The sequence below is a fragment of the Sus scrofa genome, chromosome 3 (genome assembly GCF_000003025.6).
Source record: "Sus scrofa isolate TJ Tabasco breed Duroc chromosome 3, Sscrofa11.1, whole genome shotgun sequence".
NCBI lineage: Eukaryota > Metazoa > Chordata > Mammalia > Artiodactyla > Suidae > Sus > Sus scrofa.
The window spans coordinates 19,435,530-19,454,159 of NC_010445.4; the positions used below are offsets into that span (position 1 = coordinate 19,435,530).

Below are 18,630 nucleotides of genomic sequence, written 5' to 3' on the forward strand. Positions count from 1 at the left end.
CCTTGACATCGAGGGGAGCTCCTGCCTGTTGGCACTAGGCTTCCCGCTGGAGGGCAGAAGCCTCGGGCACTCCTGAGCCCACCCATGAATTCCAAGTACAAGACCCTCTCGTGGTCCTGGGAAGCGGCGTTCCCTGAAGCATCCGTTGTTAGAAAGCAGAAAGGGGGGAGTTCCCATCGTGGCTCAGCGGTAACGAACCCGACTGGGATCCATGAGGACTCGGTTCCATCCCCAGCCTCGCTCAGTGGGTTAAGGATCCGGCGTTGCCGTGAGCTGTGGTGTAGGTTGCAGACGTGGCTCGGATCTGGCGTGGCTGTGGCTGTGGTGTAGGCCGGTGGCTCCAGCTCTGATTAGACCCCTAGCCTGGGAACCAACATATGCCGAGGGTGCGGCCCTAAAAAGGCAAAAAAAAGGGAGGAGGGATCTCACCTTCCAAGGGGTTTGGCAGACACCCCGTTTTCCTCTCCTGTGCTGTGTGATTCTTTGGGGTGTTTTTGCCCAAGGCTTTTACATACCCATCTCTGTGGTCAGGGCTTCAGGGGGCAGAGGGGCCAGCTTGCCCCCTGGAAGGGCCCCAGGCACAGCCCCCCGCTGCACTCTGCCCTCCATCCAGGGCTGCTCCGGGTGTGCAGGTTTTGGTCCCGCAGCCCCGCTGCTCCAGGGACAGAGGCTCTGAGGACGGAACTGCTCCCCTCTGTTCCCCGCTTCATCCCCAGCCCCGGAGGACCTGTGGGATGAACGGGAGGAAGAGCTGGCCCCACTTTCCGTGTCTCACACCCCTTTCCACTTTCAGGTGTGGCGGACGGTTCTGCAGCCGGCAGCCTCTCCCAGGCAGGGCAGGAGAGGTGAGTGTGGTTCAGGTTCAGGGGCCTGAGCCGGGAGGGGTGGGGCGGTGCCGTCCCCAGGGTCCAGAATTAACTGTGGGGTGACGATCTCTCACAAAGATCTGTCTGGCACCGACGTTCTCGGCCAGGGGGGACCCAGCCATGTGAGGGACAGGTGATCCCACCCACTGGGCCCCCGAGGGGGGCTTCTTGCACATCCAGGAGTACAAGGCTGCCGTAGTGCCCGGTCCTTTCGGAACAGTGGGTTCGCAGAAGCTGTTCTGGCGGCGGGCGTGCCTCCCACAGTGTGGACGCCACCTCAGCTTGGCGGAGCCTTGCACTCCCGGCTCAGATCTCACCTCTCAGGGCCCATTCGCGCCATCAGAGCCCAGTGCCCAGCCAGCCTGGGGCCTGTCCCCCGCCAGCACCCCACGTGGCACACCAGTCCCTGGCTTAGTTCTTAACAGAAACCTCCCAAGGAAAGTGTGTCTGGAACCACTGCATCAACACAGAAGCAGAGGAGTTCTCGTCGTGGCGCAGTGGTTAATGAATCCAACTGGGAACCATGAGGTTGCGGGTTCAATCCCTGACCTTGCTCAGTGGGTTAAGGATCCGGCATTGCCGTGAGCTGTGGTGTAGGTTGCAGACACAGCTTGGATCTGGTGTTGCTGTGGCTCTGGCGTAGACCGGCAGCAACAGCTCCGATTCGACCCCTAGCCTGGGAACCGCCATATGCCGCGGGAGCAGCCCCAGAAAAGACAAAAAAAACCAAAAAAACAAAAAAAAACACAGAAGCAGAGCTTCTTCTGCGTAAAGACTTGAGAGCTTGGCCCAAAGGGGAGGCAGCCACAGGTCCTCGCTCTCCTCCCGCTGCCACCACCAGTGTGCGGTGATCGGGCCGTGGGGTTGGGAGCCTCCGTCCAGGTGGGAGGGAAGCGAGTGGCAGAGGAGCAGGAGGGAGACGGTCCCCGGCCCGTGATCTGGGCTGTGTGGGCGCAGCCGTCCCCGCTCCCCGCTGAGCCTGACCCACTGTGTGGCCGCCCCGCAGGGACCCTGAGAACATCTGCTTCATCGGGCGCCCGTGGCGCATCGTGGACGGCCGCCTGAACACGCCCGTGTGCAAGGGCATGATGGAGGCCGTGCTCTACCAGGTCATGACCCGGCCCGGCATCCCCGAGAGCTGTCTGCTGCAGCACTACCAGGGCGTCCTGCAGCCCCTCGCCGTGCTCGAGCTGCTCCAGGTGCGAGGGGCCCCCGCTGGGGAGGCCTTCACCGGGTCCCTCTTCCTGAGTCTCAGAGGGCGGCGGCAGTGGGGGCCCGTGGGCTGAGCTCCAGGGCCGGTGCTGTGTACGGGCTCTGCCCATGAGGGCAGACCGGCCTCCCCACGAGAGCCAGGCTCCTGGGAAGAGTCCTGTGCCCCAGGCGTCCCCTCCTTACTGCACCCGCACCCCCTCTCCTGCACGCCTGTTTCCGTCCTCCTGTGCCTGGCCTCCCACCCTTTAGCGCTGCTGGCCCCCAGCCCCGGCTCTCAGCACTCAGCCCCCGCAGCAACCCCCCTGCCCTGGGGCCTTCCCCAGCCCCGCAGTGCTGCCGCCTTGGCTTAAATATTGACGTTCCCGGGCTCTTGCCTCTGACGTTTTCACTTGACCAGGGCTCCAGAGCCCACAAGCCAGAACTCCCGTTGTGGCTCAGCGGGTTAAGAACCCAACATGATGTGTGTGAGGATTCGGGTTCCACCCCCGGCCTGGCTCAGCGGGTTAAGGATCCGGCACTGCCGCAGACTGCAGCTCTGATTTGACCCCTAGCCCGGGAACTTCCATGTGCCACAGGTTCAGCCGTAAAAAGCCGGGGTGGGGCGTGGAGAGCTCGCAAGGCCACAGGGGCAGGCTGGTAGCTGAGGGACAAGGGAGAGCCAGAACCAGGCCCACGGCCCCCTGAGGGCAGCACAGCCTGGTGGGCACGGTGCGCCCCTGCCACATGTGCCCGGAGGCTCCAGCTCCTCAGCAGCAGCAGAAATGGGAAGTTCGTTGTGAAACTCCCTGCAGGTCTGGGCCAAACAAAACCCCATCTGGAAGCCGTTCCTCAGCCCCTGCCCAGCGCAGGCTGCTGTGAAATGCTGGTCACGCCCTTTGCTCGCTTGCCCTGGGCTTTTGCCTAAACCCCCTGGTCAGTTCCTACAAGGCCAAGGTCAGGGGTCTGTTCTGGGAAGCAGCGCCCAGGAGAGGACATGGGCCTTAAGCGCCCCTGGAAACCAGTCTGTCTGTGGCGTCTGCAGGGCCTGGAATTCCTGGGCTGCATTAAAAAGCGCCTGCTGAGGAAGCCCCGGAGCGTGTCGCTCTTCTCCAAGCCAGCGATCGAAGAGGTGGAGGCGCCCTCGAGCCTGAGCGAGAACCTCACGGTGTCCTACGAGCCCACGCTGGACTGCACCATCCGCCTGGGCCGTGTCTTCCCCAGCGAGGCCAACTGGAACAAGTGGGTCCACCTCTGAGGCCCCCGTGGCCCTCGCGACCCGCCTGTCCCTCTGCCGACCCTGAGAGAGAGTGTGCTCTCCTGGGGGGCCTCTGCCCACTGTGGGGTGCAGCCTGGCGAGGTTGGGGTGCAGAGGGCCCTGCCCCCACCCGCCAATTGTACAGAGACCCTGTGCCCAGCCTGAGGCCTCAAATGCTGTTTCCTGGCCCGGAACCTCCTGGAAGGAGGGCCACCTGCCCACCTGCCCCCAGGCCCTTCCCGGGCTGCCCCAAGGGACCTCGCTTCGTCACCTCCTCCTATTCCCGGGGCCTCGGCTGAGCCGCCCACCCAGCTCTCCGGAACCTGGGTTGTGGTGAGGTTGAGAAGCCCCCAGGGGGCCCGTCCTCCGAGGGCTTCCGAGCTGAGGCTGCCTTTCGGGAGCAGAGCCGCCGGCCCAGGCCTGGAGCCCTGTATGGACATCTGCTGGCCGGCGAGGGGCTGGGAGTTCAGGACACGGGGCTCTGCCCCGTCCACACACACCTCGCCCTGCAGCTTCCAGCCACCCCACTGCGGAGGACCCCCCCCTGCTCCCCAGAAAGCCCCCGTGGCCTGAGGGGCAGGGCCTCCCGGGGACACGTCGCAGAAGGGGGTTGTGTGCCCGGCGGAACCCCTGCCCTCCAGGCGGGGCTGAGCCTGCAGGCCACCCACAGGCCTCCCACCAGCTAAAAACGGGAAGTCCCGGGGTTTGTTTTGTTTTTTCAACCTTTTTCCTCATTTAAAAAAAATCCCCTGGCATGTATTTATTTTTTAATTAAAGTGAAGTAAAGTGTATTTTGTTCTCTGTGTTTCCTGAAGAATCTCTGATCCCCTGGGGGCGCCTTGTTTTCGGCCGCACAACAACCAGGAATGAATGTGGCCGGTAAAACCCAGGGAGAAAGCGGGGGCTGCGGCCGAGCTCAGCCAGCCCCAGGCGCAGCCTCGCCACCGGCCGCCACCTCTAAAGCCCTTCCTCCTGCCTGGCTGGGCCTCTTCCTCTCCCTTGACAGGTGTCCAGAAGCACCCAGCGCAGGACGGGCCTGAGGCCACTTGGCACAGTCTGCGATGCCAGCAGGCCACAGAGGACACGGGCCTGGGACATGGATTCTGTCCATGGCAGTTCCCTTTAGCTCACAACGGTTCTTTGTTTTATTTTGTTTTGCTAGTGGCCAACATTCTGTAAACATTGAAGATTTCCAGATTTTTTAAAAATACAGATTTCTATCTTGAAAGTTGGAGCAATCCCACAACACCGCACGTGACAGTCACGAGAATGGGACATGCCCCCACCAGGCCCGGTCGCAGGCCCACTGCAGCTCCCTCACTTACCACCTGCAGCGCCTGACCCGGCCTGGCTGGCAGCCCTTTGTTCCCGTCCTCCCGCCTCCAGGAACCCGGCCACTGGTCACCCTGGACCAGATTCCAGCGTGACAGGGGGCCAGGGGCGTGGGGTCCGGGGTCTCAAGGGTGAACCCCAGCACAGCCGAGACCCGACCCAAGTCTTCACATCATTTTCCTCTTCTTTTTTCATGTTTACTCAAATGTGAAAAAAATAGCATCTGAGGGGTTTTTTTGAAATCAAGTAGAATAACAGGTGTGATCGGCTTTGGAAACAGAAGATACAGAGGCTGATCCCGTGGGAATGCGCTAAGCGGTGGGAGGAAGGCAGCGGGGAGTCCAGGCTTGATGTTTCCGGCTCAGAGCCTTGGTTTTCTCATCTGAGAAGTGGGGACAGAACATCTCTCTCACAGGAGGACCAAGTGGGCCGAAGAACACCAAGGGCTGGCATATGGCAGGGCTCAGCCCAGCCCCCTTCCTTTTCCCGTCCCCCCAGGTTGGGCTCGTCTGTGGGCGATGAGACATAGAGGCGAGGGGTCTGCGCTTGAGTGGAAAGACGGGGCCTCTGCGATCTACGTTTCCACAGCCAGCATCCTGGGCAACCGACCTACACCTTCCCCCACCCCCACTTGCCCGTCCACCTGTCCATCCAGCCCCTCCTCTATTCACTGTCCCCAACTAAGGTGGCTCTTTGCACCCGGGGCTCCTGGAACCACAGCGTAGACCAGAAACTGAGATCAGACACCTTCAGGCAACACCGAGGAGAGGAAGGGGGCCTCGGCCACTACCAGGGAGGGGCAGGGACTATGGAAAACGAAAGTCGGCGTCCCCAGGAGAAAGAATTCACATTTAGAAGCAAAGGGCTTTTAAACATCAACTACCTAATAAAACGGGGGTGGGGGGCACTGAGCCCAGAGGAGCCATGTCCTGTTCACCCTGAGTGACAGCGGGGCCCAGACCCCTGCAGCTCCTCCCTTGGGTTCCCTGTCCCTCCCCTCTTCATTCTTACCCTTTTCACTCACACAATCCATTCCTTTTTCTTTTTAGGGCCACATCTGCAGCATATGGAGGTTCCCAGGCTAGGGGTCTGATCAGAGCTGCAGCTGCCAGCCTACACCACAGCCACAGCAACGCGGGATCCGAGCCGTGTCTGCAACCTACACCCCAGCTCACAGCAACGCCGGATCCTTAACCCACTGAGCGAGGCCAGGGATCAAACCCGCATCCTCATGCATGCCTGTCGGGGGGTGGGGGGTTCGTTACCATTACACCACCACAGGACCCTCACCCCACCATTCTCTCTTAAACACTTAAAACATAACAGAGATGACGTACGCCTCCGGCTGCTTTCTCCTTCAGGGCTTTTTCTCTGCATTTACAAATATTCTATACACCCCACCCCACCCCAGCCCCGCGACCTGCAGTGGCTTTTACATATCCACACAGCTCCAGCTCTTCACCAGGCAGAGTCCCTGGCACATCTGTATCAGCACGTAGAGCGCTACCTACGTGCTGCGTGGCCCTGGCAGTGAGGTCCTGATTTTGTGCCCTCTCTTCCCTGAAGGGTAAGCACTGAAATTGCTTCCTGGTTTCCCCCACTGAGCATCCTCTCAGGCTCCGCCTCCCTTCTTTCTTGCATCCAATCATCTCTTTTGATCTGCTGCTGCCAGCCTCCCCCATGGGCCCTTCCTCCTCTTCCAGCCTCGGTTCGCCCAAGGCCACTCGGGGATCGGGACTGAGAATGATCCCCAACCTCTGATTTCACCTGAGCACCCGTACTTACCTTGGGCCCTTGATGCATAGATGTCCAGGATTTTCCAGATGTGCATGTGCATATGTGCTGTGTGTGTGAAGTATGTGTTTGTGTGTCTCTGTGCATGTATGTGTGCGCGCACACGTGATCTCCCTGCTTAGCGCGGTCTCACGGCCCGGCAGCACCACCCACTGCCCACGGCAGGTTCTGCCCACCCAAGGGGTAGGATTCAGCCATTGTTGGTTTAAAAAAAGAACCTCCTGGAGTTCCTGTCGTGACGCAGCGGAAATGAATGAATCCAACTAGGAACCATGAGGCTGCGGGTTCGATCCCTGGCCTCGCTCAGTGGAGTTGCCATGTGCTGTGGTGTAGGTCGCAGAGGTGGCTCAGATCCCACGTTTCAGTGGCTGTGGTGTAGGTCGGTAGCTGTAGCTCCGATTCAACCCCTAGCCTGGGAACTTCCATATGCCGCAGGTGCGGCCCTAAAAAGCAAAAAAAAAAAAAAAAAAAAAAAAAAAAACCCTCCCAGTTCACCTTGTGTTCTCCTCACCACGTACCCACTGCCCAGAGTTGCTGTGACAAGTGTGTCCCTGACAGGGCCTGGCAGGTTCAAATGGAGCCGCCTGGACAGTGGACTCCTCAGCCAAGTTCCAATGGTTACCAGCAGGGGGCATCAGAACCCAGCATCTCCGTTCCTGCTGGTTCATCTGGGGCTGCAGAAGTCTATAGCTCCTTGTCCCCCCACATAAGAGCTGAGAGCTTGTGGAGGTGACTTGTCCACAAAAGTGAGGATAGAGTAACAGCATTTTCTGAGCCCTTGCAATGTGCCAGACGCTGCTCACTGCTCTCGGGACTTTACACTTACTGACTTGTGGTCCCACAAGAGCTAAGAAGTATGTCCGATCAGTATAACCGTTTCGTGTATGAGGAAACTGAGCCTAAAGAGGTAAAATAAGGGAGTTCCCATTGTGGATCAGCAGATTAGGAACCCAACATAGGTCGGTGAGGATTCGGGTTCAATCCCTGGCCTTGCTGAGTGGGTTAAGGATCTGGAGTTGCCGTGAGCTGTGGTGTAGTTCATAGACGTGGCTTGGATCTGGCATTGCTATGACTGTGGTGTAGGCCGGCAGCTGTAGCTCCGATTTGAATCCTAGCCTGGGTACCTCCATATGCCTCAGATGTAGCCCTAAAAAACGACCCCAAAAAAGGGGGGGAGGGGTAAAATAATTTCTGCAGGATGGAGGCTAGTAAGTGGATCTGCTGGCTTCCCAACTCAGACTGTCCAGCTCAAAGCCCTCCCCCCTCCCTTGACACCTCTTTCCAGGGATGGGTTTTGCTTTGGGGTGGGGAGCCAGCATGAGGCTGAGAGCCTCCAAAATTACAGAATGGAGAAGTTTCTTTTCTGAGGCCATCAATTTTTTTTTTTTACTCAATGCATTTATTACATTTATAGTTGTACAGTGATCATCCCAATCCGAGGTCATCAATTTTTAAAAGAAAACCCTTCGCATCTGTTGCCACTAAGGATGGAAGAAGACCCCCTAGCTGCCCCACCGTGTGAGCAGAGGGGGTCCAGGGGGGCAGGTCTCTGGCTTCATTCAGACTTCCCAGGACACCCATGTCTTCACCTTCGTGTCCCATTCTGGGGCATTTCCAAGTCCAAGGCCAGGTGGCTCCATCCCAGGCTCAGTCCCCTCCCTGCTTTCTGTCCACCGCTATGTCAGTCACAACTCCGCCTCCCATTCATTCATTCATTCATCCATTATTTATTGAACACCTGCTATGTGTCAGGCACTATTCTAGGCTCTGAGACCTAGCAGTGAATAAAACAAAGTCCTTCTGCTCATGGAACAGACTGTAAATATGATACTAAGTAAGAGACGTATGTAAAAAGCACAGTAAATATTATGGGAAACGTTTACTTGTATTAAGGTCATTTAAACATTTAATAAAACCAGGTCGGTGCGGTGCTGCAGTTTGGAGTCAGGGGCCCAGGGTGGGTCCCCCTGAGAAGGTGACATTGGAGCTAAGATTTGACGACTCCTGCTTTCCATTCACGTGTGTGGCTGTGGCTGGACTGCAGGTGCCCCCCTCCCACCCCCTTCATGGAGGAGCGTGTCCTTCTTTCTCCTTTGCTCCTGGTGTCATGAGTTCCCAGGAGGGGATGTACTTGGCCTTACTCTGCCATCATGCATGGAAGGCCAGTTACAGGATTTTATTATTTTTTTTAGGGCCGCACCCTCCCTCCACAAATGGGAGTTTCAGCTACGGGTCAATTCGGAGCTATACCTGCCAACCACACCAGATCTGAGCAACATCTGGGACCTACACCACAGCTCACGGCAATGCCAGATCCTCAACCCACTGAGCGAGGCCAGGGATCGAACCCCTGTCCTCATGGATACTAGTCGGGTTCATTACCACTGAGCCACGACAGGAACCCCCAGTTCTGGGTTTTGATGGTGCCTCTGGGGTGACTGTGGGTGTGGTGGGCTATGAAGGGCTGTCCTGCACATGGTGCCAGGGGCGGCCCAGGCAAACTGAGTCCCAGATGGGCAGGAGGAGGCGGGGAGAGGCTCTGCCTCCAACAGGAGGCTAAAAAGGAGCTGAGGATGCAGACTGAGCAGGGAGCATGGACGCCAGGCCACGGGGTGAGTCCCTGCACCCCCCCCCCCTTGGTCCCCCGTTTCCCCAGCAGGAAAATGAAAGGCTGTGCCTGAGTTGCCCCTTCTCTCTCCTCAAAGGAGATTGTTCGGGACACTCAGCATCAGAGGCTGAGACCGGGGCGGGGGGCGGGGGGTAACTGATGGGGAAACATCGGAAGGGGGAGGTCTTGGGTTCTTTACATCCTGGCATAGGGTGATGGCAGCTTGAGGGTATCTTTCTGGGAGGAGACGGGAAGCACTGGGACCCAGCCCTCCCCTCATCTGGCCCGGAGGCCGGCTGAAGGAGATGGAAGAGAAGCACATGCACTTTTAATGGCTCTGTTCTCTTCCCCCCTTTACATCCCCAGAGCCTAATTCCTGCTCCACTTTGCAAGAGAGGAAACTGAGGCTCAGAGACAGTGAGCATGTTGCCCAAGATCATTCATGAGATGGGATGGAGCCTTGTCCTCGGGCCCCCTGGAATATGGTCCGTCCTTGGGATGGGAGGACAGTTCTTGTTGCTGGGTTGAGATGAGATATATGCCAGGACACTTTCTTCTACTGCAAGTGACAGAAACCCCTCTCAAACCTCCTTAAGCAAAAAAAAAAAAAAAAAAAGGAAACCTACAAGCTTACTGACTGAGGCAGGAGAGGTTGGTTTATGCTGTGGTTACAATCAGCCCCCCGAATCTTAGTGGATTAGAACAAAGGATTTATTTCTTGTTCACAATTCGTGTCCATCACAGGGGAACGAGAAGTTCTGCTTACATCTCTCCTCTTAAGAACCCAGGCTGACGGAACAGCCACCATTGCCTGCCACTGTGGCCGAGAGGAGAACTCTAAACTGCATGAGGACTGTCAGTCCAGTGCTCTGGTCCACAAGCGAGACTTACTCTTCTGCTCACAGTTCATTGGCCAGTCCTGGTCATGCGACACCATCTGGCCACAAGGCGGGCAGAAGGCCAAGAGCTAGAGACATTTGGTGAACAACAGAATGACTTCATATTCATGTACCTCAAAAGTCCTGGGGAAATGTAGTTTCAGGTATGGCTGGATCCAGGAGCTCAAGAGATATTACCAGGAATATATGTCCATTTCCCAGCTCTGCTTTCTAGTGGTTTGGCCTCATCTCAGGGGAGCTGTTTCCTCCTGGTTCCCAGCAGCTCCAGGCTTAGTCCATTCCTGCAGCTGAGCCATCCCATCAGGAAACGTGTATGGGTCAGCTTGGGTCACATGTCTGACCCTGAACCAGCACCGTGGCTGGGAGGAAATGCGCTCTTGGCCAGGCCTGGGCCAGGGAGCCACTCCTAGAGCTGGGCTCAGCCACCCCACAGGATGCTGCTCGGAAAGAAGCATAGGTACCCACAGTGTTTGCCAAGAATTTCTTCCCTCCTGACCTCAATTCCATATAGCAAAGCATGACGGAGAGAGCTGGACTTGAGATCAGGAGACCAGAGTTCAAGTTCTGGCTCTGACCTTTAATTCAGTGTGTGATCTCAGGGAAGTCACCAGCCCCTTCTTCACTTTCACTTCATTTGTCACATGGATACACCACCCCCTTGGAGCCCATAGATGGAAAAGTGCTGGACCGGGAGCAGGAGGTGGCATCCTCCTGCCTCTTAAGACAGGGTTGTTAGCACTTCTGGCCTGGACTCTGGGTGACAGGGAAGTGCCTTCCCCACCCCCAGGTGCTTGGGCTCAGTCACACCCAGGCCTTTGCTCAAGCTCTTACCTCCACCCCTGAGTATCCGGGGTTCCTAACGACGTCTATGCATTTTTCAAAGCCTAACAAAAACCACGTCCTCCCTGAAGCCCCCCTAGCCCTCCTGATGCCCCCTCTGGGCTCCCGCTGGTGGTGTGCAGGGCTGGCTCATGCCAAGCTAAGCGATTACGCACCTCTGTTCCAATCCCACATTTAGAGTCACCGGGTCGGTAGCTTGAACTTGGCCAGGGTGACAAAATGTATCCCATGGACATAAGCAAACACGGCTAGTCAGGCCTTACGGAGGGTGCACTATGTGCCTGGCTGAGGGGAAAGCAGTGAACACAATTAGCAAAGTCGTCACCTTCACGGAGCTTATGTTTGTTATTTCATCCTTCTCTCTAGCCGCTTCCTCTCCATCCATCCATCCATCCAACTGTTCTTCCTTCAAGCCTCTCACCATCCGCTTATCTACTCACCTGTGCACCTGTTCACCCATCCATCATCCCTCCGCCCCGCCCCCGACTCATCCATCCTCCCAGGTGGGCAAGCTCCCACCCCCGTTCTGCGCCTATGCGTATGAGCTGGTCCCCTTCCAAGACAGACAGTGACAAGTCCTGTCTGGCCCATCCAGAGCCCCGTCCCACCCCCAGGCTGGCATCAGTGTCTCCAAGGTGTCCCTCTCCCTGCACCCCAGACCAGAGCTGTGTGTGCTGGCAAGCCGGGCTGCCTCCCCGGGGAGCCCAGAGCTCAGAGGGTGCCTGGAACCTGTGGCCTCCGCGAGGGTGTGAAAACCACAGCACACCTTGGCCCAAGTATCTCCAGGGTGACGGCGGGGGAGGGAGAAGGCTGCTCACAGCTGCAGGAGCTGCGGTTTCACACGTGTGCTCCCAGCCGAGCCTCACACACCCTGATCCCAGGTTAACAGTCCCACTACTAAAACCATCAATGTTCTAGAACTTTCAAAACCAAGGCCTCTTGTGTTCTCTCAGCGACTTCTCCCAACCACCCCCTTTTATGGAGGAGTCACAGAGAAGCTATCGGCAGGACGGACTTCTGCCAGATTCTGGCTCAGCCCTGGCCCCAAAGCAAAGACAAACCAGGGCTCCTAGTATCACCCTGCAGCCTGGCCTTTGGGGGGGGTCCAAGCGCCACAGGTTCCCAGCCAGGGTGCGGATGCCCCTGACACTCTGTCTTAACGCTGCTGGGTGGTCTGGAAAAAGCATTCTCTAAAGGCGAGTATCCTTGGGGAGGGTAAATAATCTTTTTTTTTTTTAGGGCCACACCCGAAGTGTATAGAGGTTCCCAGGCGCGAGGTCGAATCGGAGCTACAGCTGCCAGCCTACCCCACAGCCACAGCAACGCCAGATCCAAGCCGCATCTGCGGTCTACACCACAGCTGACGGCAACGCCGGATCCTTAACCCACTGAGCAAGGCCAGGGATCAAACCCACATCCTCATGGATAGCAGTCGGGTTTGTAACCTGCTGAGCCACAAAGGAAACTCCCTTCTCTCTCTCTCTCTCTCTTTTTTTAAAGTGTGAGCTGCATGCAACACACAATACCGTCATCTAGCTCCTGCCCAAAGCTGACACTCAGTAAGGTGCCTTCAGAACATCGCGAGGCCTTTTCTTAGCATCTTAAATTTACATGTCATCAGGCTCTTGGACAAATCTTCAAGAATTTGACTTCCCCTGATTCCCCAGGATGAGCAACTCAGATGCCAGGGGATGGCAGCGGGACATTCCCTGCCATCACTGCCAAGTCAGGTCTGCCCCTCTCCCCCACGGGGAGGACCATGGAGGGGGCTCCTCTCTGCGCAGCTCAGCATCCGTGTGTACTTGTGCTCAATCAAGAAATTGTGGTTGGTGAGGGCCTGATTCTAAGGAACAAAGCAGATTTTAAGCCCGGAATCCCCCAGGTGCCCCTCTGCAGGGCGGGACAGGCCCGCACGTACCCAGGCGTGTCTGGTTCCTCGCCCCCACCCACCTGCAGCAGAGGCCTTGGTCCTGGCCGCAGGAGGAAGGAAGCTGATGTTTATTGAGGGTCTGGGCGGCACACTGTATGTGGGCAACCTCACCCATTTCTCCCCAGGGTAGGCCATGCCCCCTGCCCCCCATCGTCCAGACAGGAAACTCCAGACCAGAGACGGGCAGTGACTCACCCGAGGTGGCACAGCCAGGAGGTGTCCGAACTGAGATTCAGACTGGGGTCTGCCGGCCCCACCCCCAAATCTCCCCACTCCCAGGGTCACCGTGGGCTCATGTGGTCCCCTTCCTGTCCCCCCCCACCCCCCGGAGAGGTGATAAGGAACAGAGTGGCCTTTGGGCAGCTCCTGGAGGTGGGACCTGGGGGCTAGGCTTGGGGTCTGTCCCAGGCAGTGCCCTGGTCTCAGCAGGCCCTGTGGGCGGCACTGGACCAGCCTCTTGGGGTGGCTCGTGATCCGGGGCCAGCCCACAGGCCTGGGAGGGAGGCTGTCATCCCGTGAACACAGCACGTGTGCCACTCGCACTCGAGGACACGCCACCGGCACCTGAGCCCCAGATGCACACGGAAAACACCAAGCTCAGGGGCCCCATCGGGGAGTCCGAGGGCTCCAGGCCTCTTCACAGCCCAGCCCAGGGGACCCACCCCATCTGCGGCTCGTGGCTCAGCAGCACGGCCAGCGCTGGAAGGGCCAGTCAGCCGCACTAGCTGGCCTGGGGCCCAGATTCCGCCAGCGGAGGGGACATGACCACCCACTGGCGGAGGTAGCTCCGGGGGGGCCCTTCGTCCCTGGGGCTGCTGAAGTCACATTCCACGGGGCTGCCGCAGTCAGAGTCCGCGAAGCCGCTGTCAAACGTGTCCATGTCCAGGCCGGCTGGGGGCGAGCCTGCCTCACTGTCCGAAACCCCTCGGGGTGGCCCGTCCCCCCAGGGTGGCCCTGGAGCCCAGCCCGCTTCATCCTCGGGGGACGGCTTTACCCTGGCGAGGACGCTGCCCGCGGGGCCCCCCAGCCCAACTGAGCCTCTGGCTGAGACGCAGCCGCAGGACAGGAACGTGGCCTCCGGGTCCAGAAGCGGGTCCTCTGTGCCCGAGCCAGGCTCCAGGTTCAGAGCTGGGTAGCTGTCGTCGTCTCCACAGGTGCAGGGCCAGGCGCACGGCCCCTCTGCGTCCCTCACGGTCACCGTTTCAATGGATAACTTGCCATACGGCCGGTCTCTCTCCTGGCTGTAAGCGGAGCCGCCCAAGGTGCTGGCGGTGGAGGGCGCTGGGTCCCAGGAGCCCGGCTCAGGTACCCCGTCGGCCTCCACCAGGTCGGCCGGCTCCGGCAGCTCCATGGGTGCCAGCCCCTTGGCTGCACGCTGCGCAGGGCACTGGCTGTGCATCTCCAGGATCGAGGGCACCCCCACGCTCCAGGATCTCAGCTCCAGGCTGGAGGGAGGGAAGGGTGTGCCCACCCATCTCTGCAAGAGAGAAAGGGAGGGAGGGTCAGGGATGGTGGCTCAGCGGTAACGAACCCGACTAGCATCCGTGAGGACACGGGTTCGATCCCTGGCCTTGCTCAGCGGGTTAAGGATCGGCACTGCCGTGAGCTGTGGTGTAGGTCGCAGACACAGCCCAGATCCGGCGTGACTGTGGCTGTGGCCTAGGCCGGCTGCTGTAGCTCTGATGTGACCCCTAACTCGGAAACCTCCATATGCCGTGGGTGTCGCTCTTTAGCGTAAGAGAGAGAGCGAGCGAAAGAAAGGGACAGGCAGAGACAAGGAGTCCAGAAGATCGAGAGAGATAGAGTTGGGGGAGACTGGCACCATGCTGTGTCCCTCTCTGGTGACAGTCCCCACCACTGTCCCTGCCTCCCTGGGCCCCAGTTTCCCCGCCTGCAGCAGGGAGCCACGGCCCTCAGCAGCCTGCCGCCCAGACAACCGGTTGCTCAGTGGCCTGGGGTCTGTGCAGGTGCAGGACCGAGATTCTTGAGGTGTGGGGACAAGGGGACCTGAGGACTGGATGACAGAGCCCCAGCAGGCCACCTGGGTCATTTCCTCCGGGAGATTTCTCCAAACCTCACGTTCTCCTGGTTGTGTCTTCACTAGAGGGGACATGGAAGAAGCCCTGACTTTTCTGGTCACGACTGTGTCCCCACAGGCTCAGGCAGTGCCCGGCACACAGTTGGCACCCAATAATTGTCTGTTAACTAAATGAATAAGCCAAGTGAATCAAGGACCAGCCACTTGGAAAGGCACCTGTGTGCTTGGTGGATGTGGGCTGTGGGGCGACGGTGGACTGAGCCGCCCCTAAGCTGCCCCCTGCCCCTGACCGCCAGGGGTCCCACTCCTGATCCAGGGTCCCCCAAGAACCGAAATCTCCAGATTTGTGGCTACTGGGTCAGAAAACTCATCTCAGAAGCCTGGGGAAGCCACTACCCCAGATTTGAAATTGCTTCTCGGCTGTGTGGCCTTGAGCCTGTTACTCACCCTCTCTGTGCCTCAGTCTCTTGTCTGTAAAGCGGGCCTGCGAATAGCCCCGACTCCCCAGGGTAGTTGTGCGGATTAGATTACAAATAACATCTGTGGAGCTGCTAGCGGCGTGCCTGGTGCACAGCAAGCTCCGAAATGAATGCAAAGCGGAGGTGATGTTTGAGCTTCAGGGCAAGTGCAGAGGAGAGAAAGGTCTTGCCAGCGGGGACTGGAGCCCAGGCTCCTTCCCTGACTGTTCTGAGCCTCAGGCTCCTCCTGGCTCCCCTGCGATGAAGAAGCATCCACCCACCCACCCCCACCCATCCAGGCCGGGCTGCCAGGAGGAGGAGGAAAGGGGCAGAGGTGGAGGTGAGACAGCACTCAGGCAGACAGCAGGGCGCTTTCTGACTTCCAGGCTCTCCGGAGCAGGTGGGCTGCCCCTCCTGCTGCTGTCACCACATCCTCTCTGCGGTGGCTGCTGCCGCCGCCAGGTGGGTGGCGGTAAATGGGCACAGAGAACTCCTGGGCACCGGCGGTGGCGGCGGGGGTTGGGGCCCGGCAGGGGGCTGGCGTCTTTTGGAGGTGGCGCCAAACCCTTCCCAGAAGCTGGCCCGTGTCCCCACCTCCAACTCAAGGGCTTCTATGAAAGGCCCAAGGAGGCCGACTTGAGGCTCAAAGAAGCACCTGCGCACCCCTCCCCCAGTTTGGTTCCGTGGCCCGGGAAATGCTGCAGGATCTTGTTTAATCCTTATGCCAACTTAGCCCCTACGGGAATTATTTCCTGCACTTCGCAGGTGCAGAGGCGGAAGCCTGGCTCCAGGCCAGGCAGGGGCCTGGGGGGACCTGGGCCTGCAGGGGGGGGCTGGGGTCCAGGTGTGAGGGCCCAGGTCTGGGGTGGGGGCACTTACCTTGAAATCCCCGCTATGGCCCACATACAAGGGCTGGAAGAAAGGCTCCGGGCTGGGCACCTGTACCCACACCTTTTTCCACAGCCTGCAGAGGGTGGGGGGGTGGGTGCGATCAGAGTCGAGGTGAGCCCCCCCCATACCTCCCAGAGAGCAGCCAGGCCTCCCGCTCAGAATCTCCCCAACTTTGTCCTGCGGGAGACGTGGCGCCTCCAGGATACACCCAGGCCCCTCCCTTCCACCCCTCGGCCCCAGGCCTCAGTTTTCACATCTGTAAAATGGGGCAGTGCATCTCCTGAAGGCGTGAGGAGTTTAAGGGCTGGGCTGCCCAATCTGTGCTGAGCAAACGCTCCCCCTCTGAGTCCTGACTTCCTTCTCCGCCACCAGGGATGCGCACAGAGCCAGCTCCGGGGATGGGGTGTGGAGAGCAGTCGGTGAGCACCTAGACTGCTCCCCGCAACATCCGCTGTGGTTTCCTGGCTTCTCTACCTTGAACAAAATGAGCTGGGCGTGCAAGGCACCACCCCCCACCCCTCACCCATGTCTGCCACTTAGTGAGGGCTCCGCCCCAGCCTGGCACTAAGGCCAGGGGAGCTTAGGTTTTATTTTTTATCAGCAGCAGCCTTCTCTTGATGGCAGCAGAAACCCAACATATACACAGATAAAAGCAAACCCTCTGGTTTTGAAGCAGAAAGACTGGTGGGGGGGTTACCCCACCAAACCTTCACACACACACACACACCCCGCCTGGCAGCCCCTCCTGCCTCTGGGAGTCAAAGCTTGAAGTTCACTCGACCAGGTATCAGCTGAGGTCACTGTTATGAGCACGGGTCCAAATTTCACCTCCTCCACTTCACTGCTGTGTGACCTTGGGCAAGTTCCTAGACGGCTCTGTGCCTCGGCTTCCCCATTGGTCACAGGGCAGTAAGTGCCGTGCAGCAAGCTCATGTCGCCTCTGTGAGGGTTCAGTGCGTGCTCTGCCCAGTGCCCAGGAAACAGCTTATTATCACCATCCTTGTCATTCTTACAGTCACCGTGACAGGTGTGTCCCCACCCCTGGCCCCAGGCTGACCCCCTCCCTGCCTCCCTGTGCCCTGGGCCTCACCTCCAAGGCAGGTGGATCTTCAGGCCTAAGAAGACAAGGACGGGGCATACGAGGATCAGGATGAGAAGCAGGTGAGGGTACCAGTTTCTCTTCATCTCTGGGGGAGGAAGTGAACACGGGGTGAAAGTGAGCAACCTCTGTGGGATGGGTGTGGAGGGTATTGGGTCTGAGCTGCAGTGGGAGGGGGTGGGAAGGCTGCCAGTGCCTGGCAGGGGGATGGACCTGGGTTCAACTCCTGCTCCCACCCCCACCCTAGGCAAGTCTTTTTTTTTTTTTTTTTTTTAAGGTCTGCACCTGCGGCATATGGAGGTTCCCAGGCTAGGGGTCGAATTGGAGCTATAGCTGCCAGCCTACACCACAGCCACAGCAATGCGGGGTCTGAGCCGTATCTGTGACCTACACCACAGCTCAAGGCCACGCTGGATCTTTAACCCACTGAGGGAGGCCAAGGATCGAACCTGCAACCTCATGGATACTAGTCGGGATTGTTCCCACTGTGCCACAACAGGAACTCCTAGGCGAGTGGGTTCATCCTCGGTTTTCTCATCTGCAGAATGAGGGTGTTCATTCCCACCTCCCAGATCTCTCAAATGCTCTGCCAGGAGAGGCCCCTAGTACCTCACGCAGGGCCTGGCAAGCTGGGGCCCCAGAAATGCTGTGCAACAGCTACAGCTGGGCATGCGCGACCGAGTGGGCACCTTCCAGCCACGCCGGGCATCTCAGGGCTCGGGGCCGCTGCACTAGGACAAGATGTGGTACTGGGAGAGGCGTGTCCATCCCACCTCCACGCCTACCTTCGGGCTGGGTGTGAAAGATGACAGGGTCGCTCCACTCGCTCCAGGTCCCCTGGAAGGAGGAGTCGGGCTGGGGCCCCGCCCGCAGCTGCAGCTCATAGCTCGAGCCTTTGTGGAACTCCAGGGGGAGCAAAGAGACGCTTCTCGAATCCACCGAGATCAGCTTTCTCCCTGGACTCTGCCGGCACAGGGAAGAGAGGACCAGGGTTAGGACCCCCCAGGCCAGCCCCTGCCTCCAGCAGGACCACCCATCGCCGGCTCCCATGAAAGGAGCAGGGGTCCTCCGGCCACAGGAATCAGGCCCGTGTCTGAGCTCTGGCCACTCTAGCGTGGGGGGAAGCACGGCCTTGTCGGCGATATAGTGCTTTGTGCCGTGTCTCTCTGATCCCAGCTCAGCCACTCCCAGGCCTGGCAGGGCACCCTGCCCACGGGGCCTGGGAATGTCCCAGGCTCAGCAGCGGCCATTCCTGGGAATGCTGAACTGGCAGCATTCCAGGCCCTGGACACGTCTAGAAATCTTCAACAGCTGGTATTCGCCACAGTGGGCATTTCTGAGCATCTGCGAATTTTTAGAAATTTTTATTTTATTTTTCTCTTGTAAGGCCCCACCCGCCGCATATGGAGGTTCCCAGGCTAGGGGTCGA

At 58.8% G+C, this 18,630-nt stretch overlaps 2 protein-coding genes across 4 annotated transcripts in view; one reads left to right on the forward strand and one right to left on the reverse strand.

The window, feature by feature from the left end:
* Positions 1-4,113, forward strand: part of GTF3C1 (general transcription factor IIIC subunit 1) — a 71,284-nt gene extending 67,171 nt beyond the window's left edge. The window contains exons 35-37 of one of the 2 annotated variants that reach the window (XM_005662065.3): positions 794-845; positions 1,873-2,065; positions 3,100-4,113. In XM_005662065.3, coding sequence (XP_005662122.1) covers positions 794-845; positions 1,873-2,065; positions 3,100-3,312 — 458 coding nt within the window. In that variant the 3' untranslated portion in view covers positions 3,313-4,113. The remainder of the gene's footprint in view (positions 1-793; positions 846-1,872; positions 2,066-3,099) is intronic. The other variant, XM_005662064.3, reaches the window with a different exon arrangement.
* Positions 11,959-18,630, reverse strand: part of IL21R (interleukin 21 receptor) — a 41,714-nt gene continuing 35,042 nt past the window's right edge. For both annotated transcript variants that reach the window (XM_021086442.1, XM_021086443.1), the window contains 4 exons: positions 17,987-18,164; positions 17,193-17,289; positions 16,091-16,175; positions 11,959-14,192 (listed from right to left, as the gene is read on the reverse strand). In XM_021086442.1, coding sequence (XP_020942101.1) covers positions 13,437-14,192; positions 16,091-16,175; positions 17,193-17,289; positions 17,987-18,164 — 1,116 coding nt within the window. In that variant the 3' untranslated portion in view covers positions 11,959-13,436. The remainder of the gene's footprint in view (positions 14,193-16,090; positions 16,176-17,192; positions 17,290-17,986; positions 18,165-18,630) is intronic.